Source organism: Puma concolor, chromosome E2 (genome assembly GCF_028749965.1).
Source record: "Puma concolor isolate L17-30 chromosome E2, mPumCon1.1.hap2, whole genome shotgun sequence".
Taxonomy (NCBI): Eukaryota; Metazoa; Chordata; class Mammalia; order Carnivora; family Felidae; genus Puma; species Puma concolor.
The window spans coordinates 36,837,777-36,853,734 of NC_141681.1; the positions used below are offsets into that span (position 1 = coordinate 36,837,777).

Consider the following 15,958-nt stretch of genomic DNA (forward strand, 5'->3'; position numbering starts at 1 on the left):
TTTAACAAAAATTGAAAATAATGAATTTTTTCTTTCGGAATTCAAGAAAGAGAAAGGAAGTGAAAAAGAGAAACAAAAGAAAAGAAAAATGAACAGATGGACCCTATTGGATCAACAGATCCACAGATGGACCCTATATGGATCAACAGATTGAAATATGACTAAAATTACTTCCTTTTCTCCTAGAAATCAGACTATGAAGCACTTTATAGTCCATAAACTAAGCAGGCAGTGAGACTTGTGTTCTTGAAGAACGAGGTTGGCCCAGTTGGGAGAGGCTTACCCAGTTGGGTAACGGCTCCGTTCTCCACTAGATGGCACTGCTAGCCTACTGGGGTGGATTGCTGTGGTGCTTCTAGGTGCGAATGTGCATGCGCGGGAGCAGTGAAAATGGCATCACCCAGCTACCCAGTTTCTAGTGTCAGAACCCTGTTCTCCCTGATCAGCCATCGCACACCCGTCCTCGGTCTTTAGCTTTGGTCCACTCCCCACTTTGTCACTGTCCGTGACCAAGCCCCAGTAAGTACCTCTCTTCCAAATTTTGTTTCGGATGCCAATGTTTTCCCCACCACCTTACATCTGAAGGACTGTAGCTTTGACCTGTTCCGCCCATCTGCAGGAGGGTCTCACCGAGCAATGGCCAAATGCCGGATACACCCAGGAAAGCTGGCTGGACCCTGCTGCTGCCGATGCACCAAGACTGTGGCCAGGTGCCAGCCAGCCCCAGAAAAAGTTCGCGAGATAGTGTAAGCAGCAGCGTTTCAGGGATTATGGACAATCACAACACACATCTGGCACCAGGCTTCACCCTTAATCACCTTGTTCCAGCACTAGCGAATGTGGGCATTTCCTGGGGTCTACTGGGACCAGGGGTCCTCAACAATCTCTACCAAATGTACTTCCAGCAGGGGAACTGCTTTTCCCCGTGTGGTCCAAGAACATACCAGATCCCACACTGCTCCTGGGGATTCGCCCTTCCCACCAGTGCACCACCAACTATCGAGCTGTGGAGTTGCAGACTCTCCAATCCCCTTGTTTACAGGCTTAATGGAATTTAAACCCTCTTCTTTCTCCTTTCTCCCTTTTTAGTTTAGCCCCTGCAGCTGTTTCCAATTTTCCACTTTGTCTCTAGCTGCTCTTTAGGGAGGGGTACTTTTCCCGAATCACCAACCCCCCCCCCACCATCTCTGTCCTCTCTGCCCACAGAAGTGGTTCCCTGCCTGCAGCTGCTTCTTGCTCCCCAAGTTCACCTCTCCACGCTGGGTACCTGCTTAATTCTGTGGTTCAGGTTGTGCAGATTATTGTGTTAATCCTCCAATCAGTGTTTTCGGTGTGCAGGATGGTTTAGTGCTGGTATGGATGTATTTCATGGATGCAAGACACACAGAAAACTTCCATGCTGTTCCACCATGTTAGCTCCCCTCGGTTTCCCTTGAGGTTTTAATTTGTATTTCCCTAATGTTGAGTGATATTGAGGATTTATTCATGTGTCTGCTAGCCACCTGGATGTCTTCTTTGGGAAAGTGTCTATTCATTTCTTTTGCCTATTTCTTCACTGGATTGTTTGTTTTTTGGGTGTTGAGTGTGATAAGTTCTCTATAGATCTTGGATACTAACCCTTTTATTTGATATGTCATTTGCAAATATCTTCTCCCACTCCACTGGTTGTCTTTTAGTTTTGCTGACTGTTTTCTTTGCAGTACAGAAGCTTTGTATTTTGATGAGGTCCCAATAGTTCATTCCCTTGCGTCTGGAGACATGTTGAGTAACAAGATGCTGCAGCTGAGGTCAAAGAGGTTTTTGCCTGCTTTCTCCCTGAGGATTTTGATGGCTTCCTGTCTTAGGTTTAGCACAGAAATTGGTTGCATTTCTATACATCAATAATGAAGCAAGAGAAAGTGAAATCAAGGAGTCGATCCTATTTACAATTGCACCAAAACCCACAAAAGTAAATAGGAATAAACCTAACCAAAGAGGTGAAAAAACTATACACTGAAAACCATTAGAAAGCTTATGAAAGAAATTGAAGGCATAAAAAAATGGAAAAATATTCCATGCTCCTGGATTGGAACAACAAATATTGTTAAAATGTGAATACTACCCAAAGCACTCTACATATTCAATGCAATCCCTATCAAAATACATCAGCATTCTTCACAGAGCTAGCAAAAAACAATCCTAAAATTTGTATGGAACCAGAAAAGACCCTGAATAGCAAAAGCAATCCTGAGAAAGAAAACCAAAGCTGGAGGCATCACAAGCCTGGACATCAAGATGTATTAAAAGCTGTAATCATGAAGACAGTATGGTACTGGCACAAAAACAGACACATAGATCAACGGAACAGAATAAAGAACCCACAAATGGACCCACAAAGGTTATGGCCAACTAATCTTTGACAAAGCAGGAAAGAATATCCAATGGAATAAAGACAGTCTCTTTAGCAAATGGTGCTTGGAAAACTGGACAACACACAGTTGTAGTTTGATTGATACTCCAATCAAAAGACACAAATATGAATGAATGGATTAAAACAAAAAACAAAAAAAAACAAGACCCATCTATCAATATGACTTGTACAAGGGGTTAACCTCTGATGTAAGGACATACACAGACCAGAAGTGAAGGGATGGAACAAGATGTTTCATGCAAATGGAAAACAAAGAAAGCTGAGTGGTGCCTGGGTGGCTCAGTGAGTTGAGCGTCCAACTTCAGCTCAGGTCATGATCTCACAGCTTGTGGGTTCGAGCTCTGCATTGGGCTCTGTGCTGAATGACATTTCAGAGCCTGGGGCCTGATTTGGAGTCTATATCTCCCTCCGTCTCTGCCCCTCCCCAGTTCGTGCTCCGTCTATCTCAAAAATAAATAAACATTAAAAAAAAAAAAAACAAAAAACAAAGCTGAGGCAGTTACACTTATATATGACAAAATACTTTATAACAAATCCATAATAAAAGATAAAGATGGGTATTACATAATGCTAAGGCAATAAGACAATAAAACATTTGTAAATATATATGCACCCAACACAGAAGTACCTAAATATATAAGGCAGATGTTATCACACCTAAACCAAGAAATTGACAGCAATACAATATCAGGGAACATCAGTACCTCCAAATCACATGGGACATTTTCCAAAATAAATCATATGCTGGGTCAGGTCATAAACACAAGGTTCAATAAATTAAAACTGTGATCATATCAAGCATGTTTTCTAAACATAATGATATGAAACAACTCCGTTACAAGAAGAAAACTAAAAAAAAAAATCACAAATATATGAAGATAAATAACACACTATAAAACAACAAATGGGTCAACACAGAAATCAAAGGAGAAATAAAAAAATACCTTGAACAAAATAAAAATGTAAATACAGCATGCTGAAGTCAACAGAAGTTGCAAAAAGCAGTTCTCAGTAAGAAGTTCATAATGATTAAGGCTTGCCTCAAAAAACAAGAAAAATCTCAATTAACAATCTAACTTTACACCTAAAGGAATTAGAAAAAGAACAAGCAAAGCCAAAGTTAGTAGAAGGAAGGTCATAATTAAGAGCAGAAATTAATGAAATAAAGATTTAAAAAGACAATAGAAAAGACCAATGAAACTAAGAGCTGTTTCTTAGAAAAAATAAACAAAATTAACCAACTTTTAGCTAGACTCAATAAGGAAAAAAGAGGGCTCAAATAAAATCAGAAATGAAAGAAGTTACAACTGTTATCAGACAAATACAAAAGAGTGTAAGAGACTATTACTAATTACATGGCTACAAATGGGATAACCTAGAAGAAATGGATAATTCCTAGAAACAAAATCTTCCAACATAGAATCATGAATAGAAAATGCAAATAGAACAATGACTACTATGGAGACTGAATCAATAATCAAAAACCTCCCAACAAACAAATGTCCAGGACCTGATGGCTTCACAGGTAAATTCTACCAAACGTTTAAAGAGTTAAAGAGTTAATACCTCTTCTTCTCAAACTATTCCAAAAATAGAAGATGAAGGAAAACTTCAAAATCCATTCTATGAGGCCAGCATTATCCTGATACCTATAGCAGACAACGACACTACAAAAAAACTACAGGCCAATATCTCTGACGAACATAGATTTAAAAATCCTCAACAATTTCATGATGAAGTCACCTAACCAAATCTATACACCAAAATAGTCAAAACCTAACAGTGCTGACTACTTTGAAATCACTTAGCCATAGGATGTCCTGTTGTTCAAAACTTATTAAATACATTGTTTTTACTTAAAGAAAGAGAACATAGTAAGGCCACTACATTAAGACAACAAGGTCTATGGTCAAATTACACACATACATACACACACACACACACACACACACACACACACACACACACACACGAGTTAGTTGGGGCTTGTGGTTCCACAGTGTAGTGGTTATGACGTCTGCTTTACACATACACGAGTTAGTTGAGACATGCCAAAATTTCATCATAACGTATCAGTAAATACATCAGTAAATTGTAATATATCATAATACATTAGTAAAGTATATAAAAACATTTAAAATCAAAGATCATAGTACATTTAGAGGTTTATTTCTTCACCCTTAATTTCTGAAGAATTAGATACATTTGTACAACTGCTATTAGGTTACAGACAAAAATTCATGAAAGAAATATATTCAGAAGACAGAAAAGAAAAAAAAAAAAAGATGTGACTGAAATCCTTGTAAATCAAGAGCTGTTAAAAGTTCAGATGTAAATTACATAAACAATTAACTGTCCTATAAGCTGAAAACTTCATGGAAAAAATAGTCTACTGATTACAACCAAAGCAAGCCAAGGTCATATTTTTGACAAACTGATTTTTTATAACTATAAGCAACCATTGGATGTTTATGACCAAGCTTTAAAAATTAATGCGAACACATAAAGAAAAAGATTTTAAATACATAGAAAATTCTTCACTGATTCAAGTTCAAAAGGAAGACTAATGCAAAAGGAACAACAGAAACACCTGATATGAGTATGTTTTCAAAACATACCAGGAAAGAACACATATATGATAAAATACAGTCCAAAACTCAACTGCCCAATTCTGAACCCTGTGCCTGTCCTTGTCAGAATACCTTCACAACTTTAGCAGTAAGACGCAGTCTACTATCCAAAAACTTCATGGCCGTTCATCTCCATGAGTGGGACCTATGTATTTCTAAACATTCAGTCCTGAGCCATAAGACCTGAATCTTAAATGACCAAAAAGGAAGGCCATGGAAATGGTGTGAGGTTACTGATGTATTATTTCTTTATCAGCAAATACAACAATAAGCTTTTAAAATTTTTATATAACAAAGTAAAAACGATGTGTATTTTGAAAGACAAGAACATATAAGACATACACCAGAACCTATAAAAATAGCCAATTTCAATTAAACACTTAGGATTCCCACTGTGGTTTATGGAAATCACTTAATATGCCATATCTATGCACTTGTAAAAAGGAACTTCCTCAAGAAATTGGTGAAATATGAACTGGAAGGGAAGAAAGCTATGAAATCAAGAACTGAAAGATGAAGAATAATTCTTTTTAAAGGACTTAATATGTAGTCATATCATTGTTGGTAAAAAGTAACTAATAAAATCCATAGGAAAAAAAAAGGAACAAAACAGAAAACAGGAACAATTTTTTTCATCTTTTAAAAACCACCTCCGGGGCACCTGGGTGGCTCAGTCAGGTAAACATCTGACTTCGGCTCAGGTCATGATCTCACAGTTCTTGAATTCTAGCCCTGCAAACAGCTCTGTGCTGACAGCTCAGAGCCTGGAGCCTGCTTCGCATTCTGTGTCTCCCGCTCTCTCACTCTCTCTCAGCAATAAATAAACATTTAAAAAAACATTAAGAAACCACTGTAATCAAGGCATCCAAGGCCTAATGTGACAAAAATGAGAATAAGTGTGAATTTATTAAAAACAGAAAACTACAATGAACCATCAAAAAGCATTTACCAATTTTTCAAGACCACGTATATAACATACACTTACAATTTTCCGTTATTTGTTTTCTGCTCAAGGATTTGAAAATAAGCCTCCCTCCAAATACATAACAGACATCTCCTAACTGTGTTTAAGTGCTTACCAGTAAAGGGGCGCCTGGGTGGCTCAGTCAGTTAAGTGTCTGACTTCAGCTCAGGTCATGATCTCACGGTTCGTGGGTTTGAGTACCAGATCAGGCTCCATGCTGATATCTCAGAGCCTGGAGCCTGCTTTGGATTTTGTATCTCCCTCTCTCTCTCTGCCCTTCCCTGCCTCATGCTCTGTCTCTCTCTCTCAAAAATTAATACACATTCAAAAACATTAAAAAGTAAATAAAAATAAAAGTCAGTCTGTTGAGTCAAAAATTATGTAATAAATGATAAATGGATTCTAATCAAGGGGGCCACATTTTCTGAATCTAGACTGATGACAGAGTCAATATATGTGTTTTCATGACCTAAAATGGACTGAGTGACCCACACACCTGGCACTGTGTCCTGTGCTAAGTGTCAAACAGAGATAGACATATAATACATGGTTTCTGCATCAGCTGCTCCCTACCTTTGCCCACTCTCCAATTTATTTTTTACTTAGTAGCCAGAGGATCTTCATAAAATGTTACTCAGTCTTATCACTGTATTACTTCAAATTTTCAATAGCTTTCCCTCTCATTTATAATAAAATCCAAGTATCTTCAAGGCTTCCAGTGCTCTGCCCATCCTAGCCATCTTCTCTCTCCTATTCCTGTCATTCACAATGCTTTGTCCTTTGGTCTTCTCAGTGCTCCTCAAATGTCCATCTCTATCAACCCCCAAGGTCCTAGCCTAGAATCCTCCTCACCCTAACTTCTTACTTGACTCCTATTTTCTCCTTCAGCTCAAATGTCACTTCCATAGAAGCATTCACTAATGTCCCACATTAATGCTGCAGGAGATGAGGAACTGGTAAGTGGTATAAAGCAAAGGAGTAATGGTTAATTCCTTATTTTAGAAAAATCATCCAGACAGGAACTTGTACAATGGACTGGCTAGAGGTGATATGAGGGAGATGACAGCTATAGGCAGCGAAGTTAAGTAGGAAACAACTATAAGAGTCTCAGAGAGAAACAGAGATCGTATGCATATAAGAACACTAAAGTCATCTTTGGCTCTGCATAAAGTTCCATTGGGCTATGAGCTCTCTAAGACCACTATTATATATTACAAACTTCCTATGACATTAGAGAGACCCCATAAACATTAGTTAATTTGAAATGAGTGTGAGAACATCAGTGAACATAACCAAGATGCAAACAATAATCACTGTCATTCATTTATTGAACACTTAGGCACTATGCATAATGAAGAAGGGGAAGGCAGCAGTGGTGAGGAGCAGTGGCTCTGCCAGAGTTTGTACTTTATGAGTTCACATCTCTGTGTTTTGGTTTTTTTCAAGAGCTAGTATCTATGTCAAAGGATTGTTGTGAGATTTAAATGTAAAGCACTGAAAAGAACACTGCTTGTCACATGTCAAGTACTTAATAAAAATTAGCTACTAATGGGCGCCTGGGTGGCGCAGTCGGTTAAGCGTCCGACTTCAGCCAGGTCACGATCTCGCGGTCCGTGAGTTCGAGCCCCGCGTCAGGCTCTGGGCTGATGGCTCAGAGCCTGGACCCTGTTTCTGATTCTGTGTCTCCCTCTCTCTCTGCCCCTCCCCCATTCATGCTCTGTCTCTCTCTGTCCCAAAAAATAAATAAACGTTAAAAAAAAAAAAAAAATTAAAAAAAAAATTAGCTACTAATAAAAATTAGTCACCGCTGTCATCAACATCATAATCATTATTTTTATTATTAGTACCACTACTACAATCACCAAGTACTTCAGAGACATTTCATCTTCACAAAAGAACTTAGGAAGGATATACTATTATCTCTACTACAAAATGAGGGAAAGTAGGTACAAAACCAGTTTGCAAAGTTTTTAAGCATCATACTGGGATCTGAGCCTAGTACTATGAGTCTAAAGTTTATATATTAAACACATTATGACACTGTCTCTCAAAAGGGACTCAGTGTGATAAGTAACATAATTTTTTAAGCCATATGATTTACTGAACATTTACTATGCTCTAAGAGTTCTTCTAGGCTCTGAAGCATACAAGAGAAACAAAACAGGTTAAGTCTCTTCTCTCATGAGACAGGCAAGATAAGAGAAAAATATCAAACAGCGAGAAGTCCACCACAGAGATTCAGAATTAAGAGTGATGTGTCTGGGGGTCACTTAGATTAGACAGGCAGAAAAGGCCTTTCTAAGGAGATTTAAATTTAAGATGAGAACCTAAAAGACAATCAAAAGGGACAAGCACAAGGTACCAAACAACAGATAGAGAGCTTTCCAGACAGAGGAAATAGCTACTACAGAGAGTCTAAGTGAAACAAAATTGTGTCTTAAGCAAACAAAGCAAGTCAGCATGGCCAAACAGCAGTGGGGGAGGAATGGAGTATTCCATGAGATGACAGAGGCAGGCAACAGCCAGGTGCCTTGGGGTCACTCAAGGGAAAGGAATGTGGATTTTATGCTTAAAGGTAATAAAGGATGATGGGAAAGTGACATGATCTGAATTATGTTTAAAAGAAGCTACTCACTGCTGGATGGAAAACAGATTGTAGTAAGACAAAAATGTGAATTCTTTCCAGGCTATCTCAGTAGTTTAGACCAGAGATGAAAGTGCTTTAACTAGAGAGGCAGGAATACAGCTGGAGAAAAATAGACAGATTCTGGTGTACATTTCAGGAGATGGAGTACAAAGGATTTACAAATGAACTGAATAAAAAAGATGAAGGAAAAAGGGTTAACCTCTGTATTATAATGGTTTAGTTTACTGAGGTGACAAAAATTAGGGGAGGTATATGTTTGGGGTAGGAACAGGAGTTAGAAATAAGAGTACAGTTTTAGCCAGGTTTCATTTGAGATCCCCATCATATACCCATCTGGAAATGTTCAGTAGGCACCTGGATCAGAATCAGGAATCCTGGAAGTTCCTCTTATCCTTCCTTTCTCTTGCTCCATAGAAGACTGAAGATACAGAAAACATCAAGAGGAACATAGATTTTAGAATGCATAATGTGAGTATTCTGTAACAATCTACAACAGTGAGACAAGACCTTGTACTCCTCATGAAACTATTTCACTTTTAGAAAATAAAGTATCATCTCTGCTGAGGATAATAATACAGAAAGAAAGTAAGCTTTAAGGTCAATGAGATTCATGCCAAGAGAGTTAACCCATATCATGTGGCCTCTATTTCTTAAATCTTACAAGATTATAGGGCAGGACCTACTAAGAAGAGATCGGAGCTCCCAGCAGGATACAATTTATAAGTGTTTCTGAAAATTCCATCCTATCTGAAGGGAATCCATTGCATACCCAATACAAGACAAAAGTAAACCCTAACTGTACATAAAATAATGACTTCTCCCTGCTGTCAGACAGGAGTTTCCATGGAAACTATCTATCACAAAGAATTTCCTTAGATTTGTGATTATTGACAAAAACAAAATAGGCTTGGAGTCAAATGAGAACTAGATTCTGGGTAATCTGATTCAAGCTAATTGTCTTTTAGTGTGACAAGTTTTCTTAATCAAATGGCTACTTAGAGGGTAGATATCAAAATGAGAGAAACAGACAAGCAAACTTATCTGTTTTTGTGTAAGTCTTACTCTTAAATAGCTAGCTATCAGCAATATTGTAAAAGACCGTGTTAGGAAAGATAAGAACTAAAATTTATTGGGCAGCTATTAAATATCAACTGTTTTGCACAATAATCCTTCCAGGCAAGTTTTATTACCCTTAAGTTTTATAGAGGAAGAAGCCAGTTCTCAAAGATGTAGAGTAACTTGCTCAAGATCAAACAGATAGTAAGCAACAGAGCCAGGAGGAGATTCAGGTTTAGCTGAACACAAAACATGTACACTTGCCTTAGGCTTTTTTAAAAGGAGCTAAAACCCACAATGGTCCAGGAGCCCAAGCCTATGGTCTCTTTAAGCTATAAGAATCTTACTGATTAACTACTGAATTAGGCTGAAAACAAGGCTATAATGTATAAAAAGAAGAGACATGTAAAATAAAGAAAGAGACATGTAAAAACCAAAAGAACCAAAAAAGAAATAAGGAAAAAAGTAAAGTCATGCTGATAAACTCACTTAGATGTTAATAAATTTAGGGAGCCAAGATAGAGCTGTGATACTTCATTTTAAGGAGTAACTTTTAAAATTATCATTTAAGAATAAAAGTAAAAATGCCAAGACATTTCTTAGCTCATAACAATTATCTCAAATAATTTAACTGCAATACCAAAGTGACTGCTATTGCTGCCTAACTCTGTCAACCTAACATATTGTGTAACTGTAGTAGTCACATAGACAATGAAAGCAATCTGAGGTACTGCATGCTACACTCCTTCCCTAATTAGTTAATTATTTTCATTATGGAATTTGCCTATAAATTCATTGTCTTGTACATTTTACTCCAAGGTTCTTTAGATTCTTTAAAGAGAAACCTGGACCTCCACATTATCTCTTTGGATTTAAGCAGTCAAAACAAAAGAAATTCGACCAAAGCACACACTGACACATCAGCAGTCAGAGCACTACTTAACAAGCATGCACACACATAAACACAGGACACACACTAAATTCAGTGAAGAGTAGAAACAAAGACAAAATAGTAGAAATAAATCCAAAAGGAATAAAGAGGGTTACAATGCATAAACCAATCTAGGTAACACCGGAAGTTAATTTTCCAAAATCAAGGTACTAGCCTCCATTTTTGCTAACACCGAATAGTGTCTAGCCAAAAGTACCAGGGAAAAGCTCCGCTGTCAACTGAGAACATACTTTTAAGTAACTGTTAAATGAAATTATTCCTTAAAACACTCTCCTACAATAGTAATGTCCAAAGAACCATAATAGAAGAAAACAAATCAATTCCAATGCAATATTTCTCAATTAGTAAATAAACTATAAATGCAAACCACTCTAAGTATTTATTTTAACAGATGAAAGATTTAAGGATTTTTTTAGAGCCATTACTAAGTTTTGGTTAGGGGGACCCCCCCCCAAAAAAAGGTGTAAATGTTGAAACTAATTTATAAGAAATCAGTTCCTTTAAATGGCTTAAAACTATGAAATTTAGTATATTTCTATTTTGTTTCTTGGTGCATTCTATTTCAATTTAATAATATGGTACTGGAAATGCTTCTTGTGTATGCCTTCAAACACTCAAAATAATGTTAAAGTACAGTTCTTAGGTTTTGAAATTTTCAGAACTGTTGATGCATAAAAGCATATCTTTAGTATTCTGTTTCCCTATAACTGCTGAATGACTTTGCTAAGTGCTGGAAACCCACCAAGCCCTTATTAGGAAAGCCTAGATAGAAAAAGAGTCCAGTGCTTAAAATACAGAAAACACAGTCCAAAGATATATGTCCTCTTATTCTTAGTTCAAAGATTAAATCAGTAATCAACTGGCAATGTTACATATACCATTTTGTTATTTAGCAGATGACAACTGAAGATAAGGGTCATTTTTGGGCCTTAATAAAAGCTTTCCTTTATATCTGATTGTGATTCTTCTTTAAGCTCCTTCCTTTTTCATGATTTTCCTCCTTAATCTTCCCAAAACAGGATTTAAAATCTAAATGGAAATAAAAGGGGAACCACTGTCAGGATTTAGGCAGGCTCATCTCACATTTACCTGTTAATGAGTCCTGAGGCTCTGCTTAAGGCATATTTGAGACAAAAACCAGCCTCTTGACATTAGGCTTCTGCAGAGTGTTCCCTTAATGAACAGGTTTTAAATGGCCAAAATGAAACACAGCCTACAGAAAAAAGCCCTAAAGACTTTAGTTTTCATTTTAGCTCTATGGCCTTTAAACAAAGGCCTTTTCTTCCTCTGTAAAGGTAGACTAGATACATCAAAAGACCTGAGTTCCTAATGGGAATACAAAGGTGGTCTCTCTTGGATGCATGAACTTCCTAGAAATTGTTTTCAAAATCCTGGGCACTCATCAGGGGAGCAATCAGCTTTCATCAAGCTTGCTAAGGGTCTCATCAACATGACTGTCCATGTTCTTCTAAGAGCCATTATGCAAATGCCTCCTCCAGCCCTTATACCAAAAAGCCATGGGCTGGAAGGCAGAGCAATGGCCTTGAAACATGATAGTCTGGAGACCTGGGGCAAATTGCTTCACCTTTGTGAGCTTCCATTTCTTGTCTATGAAATTGTATGTAAAAATACCTCTTTCACAAGGAGTTGATAAAGAGTAAATAATTGTAACCCTTACCAAAAACTGCTGATTTATAAAAGTTATCTCCATTATGCAATAAGACAATAATCACTGAAGAACCTTTTTAAGTACCCATTTTACAATTGAGTGTTCCAGTTACTGAGGAACTAACCCTGGTCAAACAGAGCTGATGTAAAGACAGGTTTCCAGTCTGCACTTCTCATGCCCTACACAGCTCCACTACAGGCCACATTCAACACACAGTACAAACCTGAGCCTAATAACAGCAGAATTGGTACTCGGGCTTGGGACCACCAAAGAGGAAATAAAACCGAAATGACATTATGTGGTGACATCAACCTTCAGAATCAAAGATATCTAAAATTACCAAGTGACCCTTTTGGGGTCTACACACTTACCAGACCTTAAGAAAGCGGGTGGAGAAGAGACGAGGGCATCAGGTGAGTTGGCCATTTCAAATTGTTGACTCTAATCATAAGCGTCGCAGGCTAAACTAGAGCAATTTTCAAAACTGTTTAGTGAAGGTTAGAAGCAATCAGCGTTAGATTAATTGAAAGCAGTGTGAGCAGTTATTAACATGATGCAGTGTGCAACAAAGGCAATAATTGAGGTTCATTTTAATTTTATTTTCTTTTTAATGACTTGAAAATTTGATTTTCTTTGCTTTGATAAATTACATTTGCTTATATGGATGAGGCAGGAAATACATAATATCCACTTATTAACATTACATAAGAGTGGCATCCTCTATTGAACAGTGCAGTGATTATGCTACTATGTAACAATGCTCAGAACTTTGCAGTGACATCTATATCAGAGCCAGGTTAGCCCAAGTTTCAAACTAAGCTGAGTTTATATATTCTTCTAAAAGTAACAAACAGAATCAGATTGGTTGTTTTCAATGACATAGGAAGTCAAGGATTCATTCAAGAAACTATATAGTCAATACCTTACAGAGTGAGAACCAGAAACCTCAATGAATTTGAATGACTTCAAATGGTATCTCTTACTACAATGATATAAACAATATAGGAACATCCAACATTTATACTATGCATTTAACTACTTTGCACATGAAACTGGACTTAAGTGACTGCATTCAAGAAAAGTTAAATAAAATTTGAGTTTTTTTTCTCACTTAAGAAAGAGAAGGTAGGTTTTCAAAGCTCACTGTTATGACATGCAATTCAGAGAAAATAAAAACTGGAAAAGAAAATAAATCCTATATGCTTATTAAGAGGAAAGAGAAATGCTGTAAAATAGATGTGGAGGGCAGAGCTCAGTTCCCTGTTAAGAAAATTCAGGTTACTCTCTTTGACCAGATATTATCAATCCAATTCCCTTTATTGCCCAAATAAACACATTGTTAGCAGTCAATCAATACTTCAATATGACACAAAAATTTTAAGTGTGAAACACAAATATATGACTATACCAACTAACTATATTTACTGTTAAATGTACTAAGGACTGTTAAAAAATTCTCTCATATTTCTGTGGTAGTTTTGCTATAATCTAAGTAAATAAGTGCAGAACTTTATAAATAAAGTTTAAAAACATAATGGATATTAGCAACAAAGATTGGATGAATTTCTCCTGTATTATTTATGAAATTAGATACTTTATTCAAATTTAAAAAAGGAAAACTACACAAGGGACAACCAAGAACTTCATAAATTGGGTAAAACCCCAAACATAATGGGGGCATTTAGCTGAGAAAAAAAAAAACCCTCTAGGGATCAATGCAAATGCAGACTTAGTTTTCTAGGGCTATGCCTTTCCTTAACAGTAGCATCTTTCAACACTGAAAAATAGTAATGTCAATCCTTTAAAAGGGAAGATTAAATGAACACTTGTCATCCCACCATCTTTTGTTTTGTAAGCACACTTTTAGTCAAGATTACATACAGCCAGCCAGAAACGAGGGAAGTTTCAATCCTGTCTCTCAGAGGACTGATGGGCCCTAAGTGCTAACTTCAAAGACGTGACTTTGCAATTTGAACAAGTCAGTTCAGGACACTTCCAACTGTAGTAACTGCCTGCGCAGCGTCTTCTGACCTCGGTGGCTTTGGATTTGGGAGGCACAGCTGGGAACTATGTGTCCTGAGGCCACTTGCCCAGGGAAGGAACCCGCTTCCTCCAGAGCCCTTAAGCACACTCAACGTGACCCCCTTCATAGCCTAAGGCCCTGTCTCCACTCAATTTCTGCCACATAGTAATCGGCTAGGGCTCAGAACTTGTGAAGAACATAAAAGGGAGATATGAAATAAAGCAAAACGTTTTTGCTGGCAGTTTTCTAGGACCAGATCATAATCACATCTAAGAATGAAGCTATTTGATTTTTGAGGGACGACCCACTGTCTTTCCCAGGAACCTGGCAGCCGCCTTATTTCTAAAGAGTAAAACTCCAGCTTTGGTGGACACCACCACCTAATTTCTGAGCGAAACACACACGAAATAGCGTTGGGGAAAAACACATGTAGTCGGGGGCACCACCAATTTGGGAGGTGGGGGTAAACATGAAGAGGAAGGCCGGGACCGCAGTCTGCTTTCTAAGGGGAAACACGCGGGCACAGGTTCAACTCCAGGACCCCGACCAGCCTCCCGCCCAAGGCGCTTGAGGGGGAACACCACCCTGGTGCAGGGGAGGGGGTGTCGCCCCAGCCAGCCAAACCTGAGCGCTTGGCCCGGGCTCTTCGCTCCAACACCTTCCAGTTCCCTTCAGCCATGAGCCCCGCCGCCCCCACCATCTCTCTCAGGCCGCCGCCTTTGCCACCGCCCCAAAGGCCTACTGTCAGCTCCGCCCGGCCGGCCCCGCCCCCACGCACGACACTGTCGGGAGGCGCGCCGGCCGGAAGTGAGCGCAGGGGCGATTTTCGACCCAGCTTCACGGCCTCCCAAGAGTCAGAGGTGTAGTTCTAAGGGAAAGTGAGAGGGGAGCCGGTGGCGGCTCGTACGGGCGGGGAGGCTGTGCGCTTTCTCTCTTGGTCGGCAGCACGGTGCTTTCCGGCTGCCGTCAAGCGCGGCACTGGGCCGGAGGGCGGGGGCCGAGGGGCTGCCATGGCGGCGGCGGGCCGGCTGCCGAGCTCCTGGGCACTGCTGGTGCTGCTGCTTGGGGGGCTCGCACTGCTGGGAGTCGGGCCGGTCCCGGCGCGGGCGCTGCACAACGTCACAGCCGAGCTCTTTGGGGCCGAGGCCTGGGGCACCCTGGCGGCCTTCGGAGACCTCAACTCCGACAAGCAGACGGACCTCTTCGTGCTGCGGGAAAGTCAGTGTTTGCCCGGCCCTCCCTCTGTCCGCTGTCCCTGTGCCCCTCCCGGTGTACCCCACACCCTTAGCCCGGATGGCCAGTCTTCCTGCATTTCCCAACCCTTCTTTCCCGACCCTGTCTCTCCCTTTATCTCTAGCATCCTTTGCAGTTTGCCCGTTCTCTCCATGTTTTCCAGCCCCTTGTCCTGACACCCCACAGTTTTATTTACCCACATAAGTCCTGGAAACACCCCAGTTTTGTTTTTTTTTTTCCTGAGAAGCCGTAGGCCTTCACCCATGTACCCCCTCCTCCCCATGGAATCACCTGCCTTTCAAAGTCCTTCCTGATTCCCAGGAGTCTTTGTAGCTTGCCTCTGCGTTCCCTCCTAAAGTCCTTTCGTTCCTTCC

At 39.3% G+C, this 15,958-nt stretch overlaps 2 protein-coding genes across 8 annotated transcripts in view; one reads left to right on the top strand and one right to left on the bottom strand.

Annotated features, from left to right (window-relative positions):
- PHKB (phosphorylase kinase regulatory subunit beta) overlaps nucleotides 1–15,130 on the bottom strand; it is a 265,138-nt gene extending 250,008 nt beyond the window's left edge. For 2 of the 6 annotated variants that reach the window (XM_025920805.2, XM_025920806.2), the window contains exon 1: nucleotides 14,976–15,130. In XM_025920805.2, the coding sequence (XP_025776590.1) occupies nucleotides 14,976–15,051 (76 nt within the window). In that variant the 5' untranslated portion in view covers nucleotides 15,052–15,130. Of the gene's footprint in view, nucleotides 1–9,005; nucleotides 9,070–11,537; nucleotides 11,689–12,699; nucleotides 13,514–14,975 lie in introns of those variants that run through there. The other 4 variants (XM_086689518.1, XM_086689519.1, XM_086689520.1 and 1 more) reach the window with 4 other exon arrangements.
- Nucleotides 15,131–15,168: 38 nt separating this feature from the next.
- ITFG1 (integrin alpha FG-GAP repeat containing 1) overlaps nucleotides 15,169–15,958 on the top strand; it is a 358,049-nt gene continuing 357,259 nt past the window's right edge. The window contains exon 1 of one of the 2 annotated variants that reach the window (XM_086689522.1): nucleotides 15,169–15,569. In XM_086689522.1, coding sequence (XP_086545648.1) covers nucleotides 15,362–15,569 — 208 coding nt within the window. In that variant the 5' untranslated portion in view covers nucleotides 15,169–15,361. The remainder of the gene's footprint in view (nucleotides 15,570–15,958) is intronic. The other variant, XM_086689523.1, reaches the window with a different exon arrangement.